This window comes from Salvelinus fontinalis, chromosome 3, assembly GCF_029448725.1.
Source record: "Salvelinus fontinalis isolate EN_2023a chromosome 3, ASM2944872v1, whole genome shotgun sequence".
NCBI classification, from domain to species: domain Eukaryota; kingdom Metazoa; phylum Chordata; class Actinopteri; order Salmoniformes; family Salmonidae; genus Salvelinus; species Salvelinus fontinalis.
In genome coordinates, this window is record NC_074667.1 from 14,126,258 (window position 1) to 14,141,053 (window position 14,796).

Below are 14,796 nucleotides of genomic sequence, written 5' to 3' on the forward strand. Positions count from 1 at the left end.
AACATCCACCAGAAAGTCTTAAAAGGTATTAGAAATGCATCAAAACACAATAATGTTGAATTAGACCCCTGCCAACTGATATCAACACAAAAATATAAATGCAACAGGCTTTAAGATATTTTCTAAATTCTCTTCCTCATGAGCAGAGACAGATTAAGAAATCATAGGCTTTGTTTTTTTTATAGTTAATTAGTGTTTTTACTGATATCAATTTTGTTTCGTGAATTATTAAGGGAATGAAACTCCATTCTGTTACCAAATCGGTAACATAATTTCAGAAAAATTGGTAACGGAATGTCTGCATTTGAAATGGCTACAATGGGAAATCATAGTAGTCACAAACAACAGTTGCTACTGTTCTCCCTTTTGCTGGCGTACTATTATGTTCAGCTGATAAATGTTTTCCATTCTCCTTCTGTCGTCTAGTTGTCAGAGAAAGAGGTTGAAAAGTCGGGACAACCTCTCTTCTCTCTATTCTCTATCTCTAATTAACGTAACCTCTCCCGGCTCTTACTGACACCTACCCATGAGCCCCCTCTCTTTAAATTCTATATTTGGTCAGTCCGCCCTGGCCTTGATTTCAACGTTCACAGACGTCATTTCTTGGTTTGGACCAGCCTTGATTTCAACTTCCACAGACGTCTGGACCGGCCCAAACATAGATGTTCAGATTTGGTACCGACACCTATGTTTCATAAATTTGGACACCACAGTACAGTAACCAAAAGTAGAGAATAATTCAGCATAGTATAGTAAGTAGAATATAGTTCAGTAGAGAATAATTCAGCATAGTACAGTAAGTAAAAGTAGAATATAGTTCAGTAGAGTAAGTTACATTACACTATAATGTACTATACTCTACTGAACTATATTTACTGTTCTGTGCGATACTGTACTGTACTCTACATATCTCTACTATGCTGTACTTTGATGTCCAAACGTGTGAAAAATAGACGTCTTTGATTGGTTCAGATTTGTTCCGGATCAACCACATTTGGTCTTGTTTGGTGGTGGAGCTCAATAAAATTGAGTGTGTAGTGTGTAGAATAATACCTCCCATATGCAAATGAGGATATTGCACCTTCGTATACGTATTTAGGATGAAGGACATTCATATCCAAAATGATGCATTTCTGTGTAGTATAGATCAAGAACCCATGATGAAATTCTGTTACCGGGTGTAAATCCACTTCACTTACTGTAGATCGATAACCAAAATAGATTTTGTCATAGCTGACACCCCATTCTTTCTGCAGACATCTCTGAATCTTAATTCGGTGCAGATTTTTAAGTGTTTGGAAATGTGGTCACATCAACTGAGGGAGATTTAACTGAAATTCTGTTACCAAACTTTGCATCTGCAAAGTTTTCTTTCAGTAAATGTATTATTTTTTTTAATGTTCATTGTAAATTGTTAAAAGTAGTCCTTGTGCATAGAGTTGTATGGTTTGTAAACTTTTAAATCAATGTTTTTTGTTTGGCATACATTTTAAGTAAAAAATATGAGTCTCAGCACAATTCCGTTACCGTGGAATTGACCCTATTAGAAAAAAGTCCACACTGACAAATGACCCCCTGTAAGATTTTTGGAACCAAAATAGACATTGACCATCTGTTTGTTTTCGAATAGAACAGGTACCTAATGTGCTACTTATTCTGTTCTCACTATTTTTGCAAGTGCCCCACTGCGATGGATTTTTCTGTATTGGCTCAGTCTTTGTCTGGGGTTGGACCCAGATGTTCGATAACAGGGTTTCTCATTCTATCATATTGTACACAGCACCAATGTCTAGTAACACTGTTCTAATGGTCTATTTTTCACTGTCTGTGTCTTAGATGTTCCTCACCGTGTACCTCAGCAACAACGACCAGCATTTCACAGAGGTGCCCGTTACCCCGGAAACCCTGTGTCGTGATGTGGTGGAGCTGTGCAAGGAGCCCGGAGAGGGAGAATGCTACCTAGCTGAAATGTGGCGAGGCTCAGGTGAGTTTCAGAACGGTTCTCACTCGATCTTCTCAATTGTATACCTTTTAAACCTGACATAAAGTGCAAACTACTTAAGGATCAAGTTTATTGGACAGTAAAAAGAGACAGTAAAGTAAGTAGGAGAGGTGTGCTAGAAGGGCACGGGCCCTTCACCGTAGTCATGTGTGAGACTGTGGTATTACTGCCAGACCAGCCAGGACACTTCCTGGTTAACTTTTAACGGCATTGTTTACTCTAGGTTTATGTTATGGAGGGCTGCACTCATCAAAGTGTTGAACTGAATGAAACCAATCGAAGGCCAAAGTTTTCAGTGGTGGGTAGGAGGAACCAAAAAAAAAAAACTGTTCCATTTCACTCCCTAGCCCCTACAGCTTCGGTGTTCACTAATCTTAAAAGTGACGTAATAGGTGAAAGCAGTACCACTATCCCATCAGATGTGAACACCTGAAGGGTAAAGGTTGGGGTAAGAGGCAAGGGACCAAAATGGAACCGTGCCTTGGACTCAAGAACCGCTCACTCAGGCATCTGTCTTTGTCACACCAGAGCGTGCCATTAGTGATGGAGAGCGAATGCTGGACGTGCTCCAGCGTTGGGGACAGCAGAGGGGGGAGGTTCGCTTCCTCCTGCGCCACGAACGGGCACCCTGCAGAGAGTCAGGTGAGAGCCACAAACACACATTTATCAATGCCCATCCCCCACCAGTACCCTGGATGGTAAATAGTGTGTTAACTGAATGTGTCAAGTGTAGCCTGAAAAATGGGGAAGCCTGTGTAGGCAGGTGTGTTTACTGGCTGTTATGTGTGTGGTGTACACAATGTTCTATTTGTCCTATGTTCCGTTACAGTTGAGCCAAAATTCATACTTATTCTAACTGGCAGACACATTTCATTGTCCCCATTGTTGGGATGATGAATTTCAATACAATTGTTACCATATTAGAGTTGCTACATGGCCACAATTGGATTTGAACTATGAAGTAAAAACTCAAAATGATCAAGAATAAATGTGTGATAAGATTGTAGATTTTCCTGTTATTTGGTGATGCATGCGGTTTTGACCATGGCACAATGCCAAGCATTCCAAACATTGCTGAGGTAATTAAAATCTCTGATGTCTTGCGGCTGCTGGGAACATAGTTATTTAACAGGGTACACTCTCATTTTATGTCTTGTCTGCATTCTCTCAGGCCCAAAGGTCACCCAGGATTTTTCTGACTGTGACTACGTCCCACATGGCCTATGCGCCCTGGCCAATGTAGTGCACTATAGGGAATAGAATGCTATTCATGATGCAGTGTGTGTGTGTGTGTGTGTGTGTGTGTGTGTGTGTGTGTGTGTGTGTATGATGATGATGATGATATGCCACGGGCACTGTCTGTGACGAACCTAAGCAATGCCATGCCACCCCGTGTGCCACATGGCCCACACATACTAAGACTTAAATCTTTCTGCCAGGCATTTACTTTTCAGCCATCCTTAATCCTTTGTTTGCTACTTTTGCGTTTTCTTCTATATTTTGTATATTTTACCATAACCCAGTGGCACTATTGTCACAGCATCCGATGTGGTTGTTGGTTGTAAAAACACAATCCAGTTTTTGAACACACCCCCATATGATGTAGAATATAGAACACTTTAACACACTTTAAAGGTGCTGCACATAGGATTTGTATTTTATTTTTGCATTGAAATTTCAGAAAATGTCCATAATATATCTGCAGTAATAGTGTAATGATAGTGTTTCGCAGTATTACTGACCTGCCAGTGTTGTGATTAGGGTTGCACATTTTGGGGAATATTCAGAGGTGTAAACTTTCTGTGGGAATTAATGGGAATATATGGGAATTAACGGAAATGTATGCAATTTAATACTAATACCATTTTAAATGTAGATGTTTTTTTGCATTGGATATATTTACCATATCATATGGAGACAAACATAAACCTTTTACCTTCTCATAAGTAGACATAATTGCAAATGATTCAATCCTTCCAATAGAAATAAAAAAACGATTTAGTTACGAATCGAACTTTAATTAAATGAGTAGACTCTTCACATGATGATTTCACTGAACAACAAAAGAAAGGGAATATTGAATGATCCCCAATGATCCATCACATCTCCCATAACGTTTTCAACATACATCTGTATGTTTTGGTTGTCTTCCCCTCAGGCTTCCATGTCTTCTCCCTGGACCTCCTCAATGTCCGCCTCTTGAACATCAGACACTGAGGCCTCATCTTCACTGTCAAGTTCCAACCTTGTTGTGGATGGCTCGTTGTCAGGCTCAAAAAGCCTCAAATTTGCCCGGATGGCCACTAATTTTTCAATCCTTGTATTGGTCAGCCTGTTGCGTGCTTTGGTGTGTGTGTTCTCAAACAAGGACCAGTTGTGCTCTGAGGCGGCTGATGTTGGTGGGATTTGGAGGATGATGGAGGCAACAGGGGAAAGAGTCTCAGATCTACAAAGTCCCTTCCTCCAGGTGGCTGATGAGATATGTTGGCACGACTGCCATATTGCATCTCCGTCCCAAAGCCCTTTCTTGGAGGTGTACTTCGCCAGACTGCCAATAACCTTGCCCTCATCCAGGCCAAGGTGGCGAGACACGGTAGTGATGACACCATAGGCCTTGTTGATCTCTGCACCAGACAGGATGCTCTTGCAAGGATACTTGGGGTCCAGCATGTACGCTGCAGCGTGTATGGGCTTCAGGCAGAATGCTTCATGCTTTTTTTATGTATTTCAGAACTGCAGTTTCCTCTGCTTGGAGCAACAGTGAAGTGGGCAGGGTAGTGCGGATTTCTTCTCTTACATCTGCAAGCAGAGTCTGAACATCAGACAGGATGGCATTGTCTCCCTCAATCTGTGCAATTGCTATAGGTTTCAGGAGTTTCAGGCTGCTTACCACTCTCTCTTAAAATACATCATCCAGGAGCTTCCTTTTGATGGGGCTGTACATATCGGCAGACTGTGATATGGCCATTTCTTGGAGAGACTCCTTCCCCTCCAGGAGACTGTCAAACATGATGACAACACCACCCCAATGGGTGTTGCTGGGCAGCTTCAATGTGGTGCTCTTATTCTTCTCACTTTGCTTGGTGAGGTAGATTGCTGCTATATGATATATGTCAATATAGATTTTTATGATATATGATGACCCTTCACATACCTAACCATTTCATTGGCTCTCTTGTATAGTATATCCACTATTTTCAGTGCCATGATGTCCTTGAGGAGCAGATTCAATGAGTGAGCAGCACAGCCAATGGGTGTGATGTGAGGGTAGGACTCCTCCACTTTAGACCAAGCAGCCTTCATGTTCGCAGCATTGTCTGTCACCAGTGCAAATACCTTCTGTGGTCCAAGGTCATTGATGACTGCCCTCAGCTCATCTGCAATGTAGAGACCGGTGTGTCTGTGCTCTTGTAGAATACTGGTTGAGGGGTGTAGATTATATAGTTAATTATTCCTTGCCCACGAACATTCAACCACCCATCAGAGATGATTGCAATACAGTCTGCTTTCTCTATGATTTGCTTGACCTTCACTTGAACTCTGTTGAACTCTGCATCCAGCAAATGAGTAGATAAAGCATGTCTGGTTGGAGGGGTGTATGCTGGGTGAAGAACATTCAGAAATCTCTTCCAATACACATTGCCTGTGAGCATCAGAGGTGAACCAGTTGCATAAACAGCATTTCTCTGACTACGTTACTCCATTTAGTCTTAAAAACTTTTTATATCAAGAAGGTGTCTGATTCATCATTTTCACCTCGAATAGAAGTAGAGGGACTTTTGTCAGAGGTTGCTTTTTGTGAGCGCTGAGGGAATTTTATGCACTTGGCCAGATGATTCTGCATCTTTGTTGCATTCTTCACATATGATTTGGCACAGTACACTGGTTTTCCTTCTATATTAGCTGCAGTGAAATGTCTCCACACATCCGTAGAATTTTCTGGGAAAGATTAGGAAAAAATTGTAAAAAAAACAACAAATAGAATTCCATGTACAGAGATGTAGTTAAGCAGTTAGATTAAACAACTCCTTTGTAAGATAAATGTTTTAAAATTAAACATTTATGGAAAAAGGTGAATTAATACTCATCAGTTAAAACCCACATGGTAGCAAAAACTAACTAGCAGAAATTGTTAACATGTTAGAAATTATTTAAACACTCTTTGCTGTAGGCAACTATTTACTAGTTAACAAAAAATCATGTATGTCATAAAATATATTCACCCTACCCAGTATTGTAATCAAAACTTACCAGAAAGCAAGTATTCCTTGGCTCAGACAGTGTAGTAGTGTGGGCTCAATAGCATCTCATTAGTGTGCAAGATCTTGAGAATCAGCTGTACATTTGATTGAAGAGTGCACTGTGCATGCAGAGGTTTGCAATTCCATTGACTTGGGGATAGTTTAACTAAAATATGCCACAAACCAAAATATGCCACAAGACCTAGAATTGCCTTATATGTATCCCACAAAAAAAGGTTCACTGTTATAAGCAAGCTTTTTGATGAATTTAAGCAAAATTGCCAAAATTTATCGGAAGGTTTCCGACCCTTTGCAACCCTAACTGTGGTATTCGCTTATTGATTTCTCTTGACAGGGTGGCATCTGTTGACAAAATGGGAAAGCTGTTTTGATTTTGTGGCTGTGTTTAGGGGAAATCAGGTCAAGTGGCCAATGTAGAAATTGCTCTGTCATTTCCTGGGTGCTAAAATTCTACACTGTTCACTCAATTTCAGTTTATGTGAGAAAACAAGCACTGAAGAGTGTAGGGAATCACTGTACCATCTATATCGCTGTGAAATGTATTTCATAACAAAAATATATTTCATAACAAAAAATCTAGTTTTTACAGCAGTTTGAAGCTGGTGGACCACGACCGAAAGTAAAAGGCTCAAGCGCGAGTCTCCACCATGTTACGGGGGAGGGGGGATATTTGTTTTGAATACAGCCTAGTGCTGTTGCAATTCACCTAGCTTCCACATGTGGAAGCACCTTTTTAACAACTGCACCTTGGGGGGTGTATTCATTGTGGATACCATTTAAGAACCATACGGAAGCAAACAGAGTAAAAACATATTTTTATTGGACAAATTCAGGTAGGTCCCTCCCCGTTTTTGTTCCGTTTGCTTCCATTTAAGAACCGCTTTGCAACAGAATTGGTGTCATGAACACGCCCATGCTCATGGTTAAAGTGAGCCCATAGGGAACAGTACACTTTACTTTCATTGCTGTGATTTAGGTTTTGTGCTTGTAATTTTTTCTGCGAATATCTGTGTTGCGTTTTCATGAGACGATTAGCCATGGTCATGTTATTTTCAATGGTACCACTATGTGATGCCCCCTCATAACTTAGTCCTTTATGTTACTTGAAAACAACAGAAAGCCCTTTCTTTCTTAACCCAAGGCTCTCTGTTCATTTGAGAACCTTTGTGTAGGTCCATGAGTTTGGGTTTATAGTTGCTTGGAATGACGGGCCCCCTACGCAGGACTAAGCCGTATTACGCAACAGAGCAGTGCAAGGGATATCACAGCACAAAGGCTTTATAATTTGTTCTCGGGACACGATTGTAGTCAATTACAACCAGTCTGGCTCGGCTCCCTGTTTTGCTTGTGCTGTTATTACCATATAAGGTGTAGGATTTGGGTTGTATAAACTAATAAGCCTGAGTTGTGGCCCCCCAAATAGTTTATTAGAGGGATCAGCCTTGTTGTTCGGCCTTTTTTGGTTACCCATATAAGCTGTTCGCAAAACAGCGTTGCGTAACCGTCAGACACTGGCACGGGAAGAGCAACTGTGTGGACGAGGCTTGGTTCTTTGGCTGCTCCACCAGTTATTACATAATGAGCAGTTCTACAACTCATGCTTGTCCTTTTCATCCCGTATCTTCAGAGTATGACCCCTATTCATGGTGCCGTGCTCGGGTCTTGTGTCGGTTTTCCGGGTCATGTTTGTTCCGTCTTTGATCATAAACAGACTGTAGTACACAAACAAATTGGAGCTCCCTTTTAACAGTGATTCCTCCGGATGTGGAATATTCCCCAAATAGCAATTAGCTTCTCACCGCTTTATGCTTCCCATGATCAGTTGTGAAGCAAATGCATGTCCCTCTCCAACAGTTAGATACAAACACACACTCACCAGACCGCTGTATTTTGTCTTGTATAGGCGGATCAAGGGTTTCCGATCACTCAGCCAAAAGGAACATGGTCATGGTCCCTGTGGACCGATGCATGGAAAATGGGGTGAGTGGAAAAAATTGTACTACTTTAAAATGAAGGAAGGTGGAAGCCGATGGTTTAATGGTGTGGTGTGACACGTTCTTTGTCATTATTGACCCCGCAGGTGGCACCGCCTCGCATGGACATCACCCTCTCGGAGCTGCAGGAGATGGCGTCACGGCAACAGCAGCAGATCAATTCGCAGCAGCAGCTCCTGGCCTCAAAGGTAGTGCAAGACATTGGCCATGTTGGAGAATATGATACGTTGTGGGTAAATTGTGACTGACCGACTTGGCTATAAATAATAATCAGTAGTTATTTAGGGGATTTGTAGATCAGTGCAGTCGATGTCAAACAAGCCCATTGACTTGTTTGGCAGAGGAGTACAGCCACTAAATAAGGTCAAGACATGTAATTCTTCACCTTGTCTCATGCCGAGGCCAGCGTGAGGCAGATATGCCTGTATGGCAGGGCTCTAGATGAGACAATGTCCAATAGAAAAAGTTGTTTCTTTCCCTTTCTTACCAATGCTTATTAGCTTGACATAGGCTTCCAGTTGAATAGGCCTGCTCTAGCGTCTGGTTCCTCAAGGTTTCTTCCTGGACAGTTCTTCTTCACACTGTCCCCTCTGCCTTCTCTTGATTAAGCTATATTAATAAAGGCAAGTATTTTTCTTTAGAGACATGGGAAGGTCTGTGTGACCTCCTACACCGAGTTAGAAGTTTACAAAGGCTACAATAGAGAATGCTAACCTCTCGCCATTACCGGTAACAGTGAAGGTTAGCATTGTACATGTACATTTTAGTCATTAAGCTGGCGCTCTTATCCAGAGCGAGGGGGGTATGTATCATCTTTGTGCTTCTCCATATGAATGTATAAGTGTTCAGAAACATCTTCTATTCTCACATGCACTAAAAGTGACTACAAAATGACAATACATTATTCCGTATTTAGTTACTATTGGGCAAGACGTGACACAAAAGACACCCCAAAACAACTGCAAATGCTGAGTTTGTATATAGTCACAAACATGATGTAGTCATTGTGTGCCAGGGATATGGGACCAAATACTACTACTTTGACTACTTTAATACACCGTGGGTATTATTAAAAACTTTAATCTGAACTTGAAAGTGTTTTCTTGTTTGGTCGGCTAGGAGCAGCGTCTGCTCTACCTGAGGCTGCAAGAGCAGCGGCAGCAGCAGGCGTCAGAGCAGGAGAGACTCCGTCAACTCCGTGAGAATGCCGAGAACCAGGAGACCAAGCTGCGGCGGGTGCGGGCCCTCAAGGGTCAAGTGGAGCAGAAACGCCAAAGCAACAGCAAACTGGGTCAGTGCCAAGGGGAGAGGGAGGAGTCGAGGACAATCGATGAAGAGGGGTTTGGGGAAGGAGCTGAGTAGGGCTTTCTGGGTGGCATGTTTTTTTCCCCCAACTTGACACACTCGACATTGCTTCGCACGAAATGCCACTGTTTTAGCTGGTTGGCTTAGGCCTACATCGTACACCCAGCGAACTACTTTTGGTTCAAAAGGAGATTCCAGGTTTTAGTTTCCAAAATATTATTTTGTCCAGTTTTCTGTGTATTCTGAGAATGTACACCTGACCGTTATGGGAACGTTGTGTATTAAGGTTATTTATTTGGACATCAAAAAACTCTTGAAGCCAAAGGTGCAATTTGGGGGAATGTTAGCTAAAACATTTCTCAATAATTAAAAACAAAATCTGCCATACCAGATGTTCACAGAACATGTTTAGGTTTAAGATAAAATCTTGACGTTAACGGAACATTTAGATTTTGGTTTGAACTAACACATCATTAGCATTCTCTAAATGTTACTTTTCAAATTTGACTAACAATCGTGTGTGCGTGTGTGTGCGTGCTTGCATGTGTTTGTTGATTTGCGCGTGTGTGTGACTGGCCGTATAGTGGAGGAGATAGAGCAGATGAACGGGCTGTTTCAGAGTAAGCAGCGCGAGCTCCTGGTGGCCGTCTCCAGAGTGGAGGAGCTGAGCAGGCAGCTGGAGACCCTGAAAAGCGTCAAGATGGAGTCCTCTCGTGACGGCCCGAGCTCCGCCGGCGAGCTGGAGCGTCTTTACAAGGAGCTGCAGGTAAGAAAAGATCAGAATTGTCTGCTTCCACAGAAGTTTAATTTTGCAGTATTTACAGGTAGACCCTGCAAAATAACATCATGAACACAGCGGGACAACAAACATACACTATATGACCAAAAGTATGTGGACACCTGCTTGTCGAACATCTCATTCCAAAATCATGGTCATTAATATGGAGTTGTTCCCCCCTTTGCTGCTATAACAGCCTCCACTCTTCTGTGAAGGCTTTCCACTAGATGTTGGAAGATTGCTGTGGGGACTTGCTTCCATTCAGCCACAAGAGTTCAGGCACTGATTCAACATTAGTGAGGTCAGGCACTGATGTTGGGCGATTAGGCCTGGCTCGCAGTCGGCATTCCAATTCCCAAAGGTGTTCGATGGAGTTGAGGTCAGGGCTCTGTGCAGGCCAGTCAAGTTCTTCCACACCAATCTCGACAAACCATTTCTGTATGGTCCTTGCATTGTTCATGGGGGCATTGTCTGTTGCCACAAAGTTGGAAGCACAGAATCGTCTAGAATGTCATTGTATGCTGTAGCGTTAAGATTTCCCTTCACTGGAACTAAGGGGCCTAGCCCAAACCATGAAAAAGAGCCCCAGACCATTATTCCTCCTCCACCAAACTTTACAGTTGGCACTATGCATTCGGGCAGGTAGCGCTCTCCTGGCATCTGCCAAACCCAGATTCGTTGATCGGACTGCCAGATGGTGAAGCGTGATTCATCACTCCAGAGAATGCGTTTCCACTGCTCCAGATACCAATGGCAGCGAGCATACTACTACTCCAGCCGACGCTTGGCATTGCGCATGGTGATCTTAGGCTTGTGTGCGACTGCTTGGCCATGGAAACCCATTTCTTGAAGCTCCCAACGAGTAGTTCTTGTGCTGACGTTGCTTCCAGAGGAAGTTTGGAACTTGGTAGTGAGTGTTGCAACCAAGGATGGTTGATTTTTACGCACTACGCGCTTCAGCACTCGGTGGTCCCGTTCTGTGAGCTTGTGTGGCCTACCACTTCGAAGCTGAGCCGTTGTTGCTCCTAGACATTTCCACTTTGCAGTAACAGCACTTACAGTTGACCAGGGCAGCTCTAGCAGTGCAGAAATTTGACAAAATAACTTTTTGGAAAGGTGGCATCCTATTGCGGTGCCACGTTGAAAGTCACTGAGCTCTTCAGTAAGGCCATTCTACTGCCAATGTTTGTGTATGGAGATTGCATGGCTGTGTGCTCGGTTTTATACACCTGTCAGCAATGGGTGTGGCTGAAATGGCCGGATCCACTAATTTGAACGGATGTCCACATACTTTTGAATATATAGTGTATACCCCAGAATAAAACTGCTGTGTCTGACGTTTTCTTAGAGCTTTTCTTAGAACTCAGTAGAGCTTGGTTTGCCTCGGCTTGGTTCAGCTCAGTAGTGGGAAAAGCTCTATACACACACAACGCTGACTCTAGCTCTTTCTCACTTCTCCTCACGATTTTTTAAGGTGAGGAATAAGCTGAACCAGGACCAGAATGCCAAGCTGCAACAGCAGCGTGAGAGCCTGAGCAAGCGCAACCTGGAGGTGGCCACCATGGACAAGCGAGTGGCCGAACTCCGCGAACGCCTGTGGAAGAAGAAGGCAGCGCTGCAGCAGAAGGAGAACCTGCCTGTGAGTCAAGACGAGGTTCAAAGTTAAAAAGCTTTGTTCCTTAAGGCAGTGTTCATCAGACCCCATCAGCCGCACGTTTATTGGAACTAAGCTGAGGAGTGGGGCCAGGGAAATGTATCACCAATTTCTAGACAGAGCAGTCCATGAGATCAATGTGATGTGTGCAGGAGTAATCTTTTACTCCTGTGTCCCTACATCAGGGATTGGCACCTTTGATGGGGGTGGGGGCCACAGAAAATCCGAACTTATCACGAGGGTCCACAGTGGCTTAAGTGTCTGAGTACCCAAATCCATACTTTTGGGGGCACTTAAGTGACATTTTGTTGCCCCCCCTTCACCATGCAAGTAAAAAGTTTTAGCAGCCCCCTTGACAGCAGAGAACATTTTTTAAAACTCTCAGCAGTAAGTTGAGACCCCGACTGAGTTCCTAAAAACGTTGTTTTTGTTATTATTAATATTTTTTTTAATGGAAAATGATCCGCGGGCCTACAAAACCGCGGGCCACCCATCCCTGGCCTACATAGCGTGACATTACATATTATAAGACTCATAATAAGATATTAATTAAGGCTCATACTAATAAAACATCATACCTGCTAACTTTAGATAAAGTGTTACCCAAACATTCTCCAGGTCCCCACAAAGAGCCAGGCTCTGCAGCCGTGTGGCCCATCCAGGGTGGCGGCCGTGGGCCCTTACATCCTGTCCTCCACTGCGGCCCCAGGGCTTCCGGTGCCCAGCCGACAGGAGCTCCTGATCAAGCCTGCCTACCCCGACGGCACCACCACCTTACCAATGCCAGACTCCTCCATGAAGGCCCCTCCTAGACCGCTTAAACCCTACTCAGGTAAAAATGTTGTTTCGTTATGGATGATTTTACTTTGTGTGTGTGTGTGTTCAATTGCGTGTGTGTGTGTGTGTGTGTGCGCACACTTGTGTTTGTGCAAGTGAATGCGTTGGCCGTGTGTTACTGTGCATGTGTGTAACTGTGCAGTAGTAGATTGTGTACATCTATTTGCCTTTTGCAATTCAAGTGCTCTTTCCATGTGTTAACACTTCTCCACGCTCTGACAGGTTTCCAGTCATCCAAGATGTCCAAGCTGTCCGACTGGTCCAGCTCCAGTGCGGAGTCCAGCGGCAGTCATCATGGCATGTCCTCTACTCTGCCTCGCATGTCCAGCCTCTCCTCACAGGGCTCAGGTATCTTCTTTCGACTTGGCTAGGAACCAGGGTTGGGGTCAGTTCCACTGCATGAATCCTAATAGAAAAGAATGGGCAATTTTGAATTAAAGAAGGGAATTCTTCCTTAGGCCATATTATTTCGAAATTAATGTCAGGTCACCCCCTGAGATATAGCATAGTGTTCTATTAAACTGATGCTGGGAATATATTCAAAATAAAGACTGGCTCCAGGTTACACTGATTTTGATGTGTTTATGATTCGGACCATCTTGGTAATGTTCGGTTAACGTTCTTATGTGGATGTCATATGGTTTGGATAATGTTCTAATATGACATGGATGTTATATGGTTTTGATCATGTAAATGTCATATGGTTCAGATAATGTTCTGATGTGGTTTCCTCTGTGGTTGCAGGAGATGCTGAGACCCTCAAGGACCAAAAGGGGCGTCACATTTCTATGTTTGACACCCCGCCTCCCGTCGCCTCACGGAACTATCAGAGCAGCGAGGACCTCTTGAGGGATGCCCAGGTACTGCACTGATTTTCAGAAGCATTTTAGGAACCTTTCTTTTTTTTTATATATAACTAGGCAAGTCATTTAAGAACAAATTCTTATTTACAATGATGGCCTACCCCGGTCAAACCCCAGACAACGTTGGGTCAGTTGTGCGCCACCCTATTGGACTCCCAATCACGGCCGGATGTGATACAGCCTGGAACCAGGGACTGTAGTGATGCCTCTTGCACTGAGATGCAGTGCCTTAGACCGCTGCGCCACTCGGGAGCCCATACAGTATCCACAGAGGCTCGAGGGTCATGCAGTGTACTTAAAGGATGCTCCCTTGCTATGTTTCTCCCTACCGGACTTCCTTTCTTGCTAGAAATGATCACAGACCCACAGAGAATGTGGACAGAGAGATATAGGTTATTCCACTCTCCATTGTTTAGCTTTTTCCAAAAATAACTGATTAGTCAATGAAGCAGCTTCAATGTATTTTTGATATACAGGGTTGCATTGTTTTTTAGTTGGAGATTTGATTCCTTCATGGCCCACATATTTAATACTGGATATGTGTGTGAACTGTCAGTTGCATTGGATAAAACCAGCTGTTAACTGATATTTTGTTGCAGTGATATTACTATGCATTTCATTTTCATCATACTATGTATGTTACGGTCTTCTTGACTCAATAGGCTGGTGGTAAGGCTCTCGGCAAGGTGCCACCTCCTATCCCTACCAAGCCCCCGACCTTCGGCAAACCGCCCTACAGCACGGGCACCTTCCCGGGCAAGGCAAAACCGTCCGCCTCCCTCCATTTGTGTGCACCTCCGCCCATCCCCATCCACAGCCACACCCTGCCTCTGCCCCCCAAGCAGGAGGCTCCTCCGGCGGCCACGGTGCGCCCCTTCACCCCCGATCCTCCAGAGTCCACAGTGGCAGTGCCTGTCCTCCAGAAGCCACAGACGGTGGCGGCCTCCTCCATCTACTCCATGTACACCCAACAGCCCAGGACAGGCGGGGGCACTCTGACACGCACGCAGCCCAGAGGTGAGAGAAGGCGCCATTGGCTACTGTAGTGTCTCTGTGACTCCTGGATCTTTACTCTGTTACTAAACTGAGTAATTTGTTAAA

General features: G+C 43.7%; 1 protein-coding gene across 3 annotated transcripts in view; it reads left to right on the forward strand.

The window, feature by feature from the left end:
* LOC129839580 (apoptosis-stimulating of p53 protein 2-like) overlaps positions 1-14,796 on the forward strand; it is a 47,795-nt gene that overhangs the window by 17,204 nt on the left and 15,795 nt on the right. For 2 of the 3 annotated variants that reach the window (XM_055907113.1, XM_055907131.1), the window contains exons 2-12: positions 1,837-1,984; positions 2,531-2,644; positions 8,168-8,244; positions 8,345-8,446; positions 9,378-9,549; positions 10,148-10,329; positions 11,816-11,980; positions 12,593-12,827; positions 13,055-13,180; positions 13,577-13,692; positions 14,358-14,712. In XM_055907113.1, the coding sequence (XP_055763088.1) occupies positions 1,837-1,984; positions 2,531-2,644; positions 8,168-8,244; positions 8,345-8,446; positions 9,378-9,549; positions 10,148-10,329; positions 11,816-11,980; positions 12,593-12,827; positions 13,055-13,180; positions 13,577-13,692; positions 14,358-14,712 (1,792 nt within the window). The remainder of the gene's footprint in view (positions 1-1,836; positions 1,985-2,530; positions 2,645-8,167; positions 8,245-8,344; positions 8,447-9,377; positions 9,550-10,147; positions 10,330-11,815; positions 11,981-12,592; positions 12,828-13,054; positions 13,181-13,576; positions 13,693-14,357; positions 14,713-14,796) is intronic. The other variant, XM_055907122.1, reaches the window with a different exon arrangement.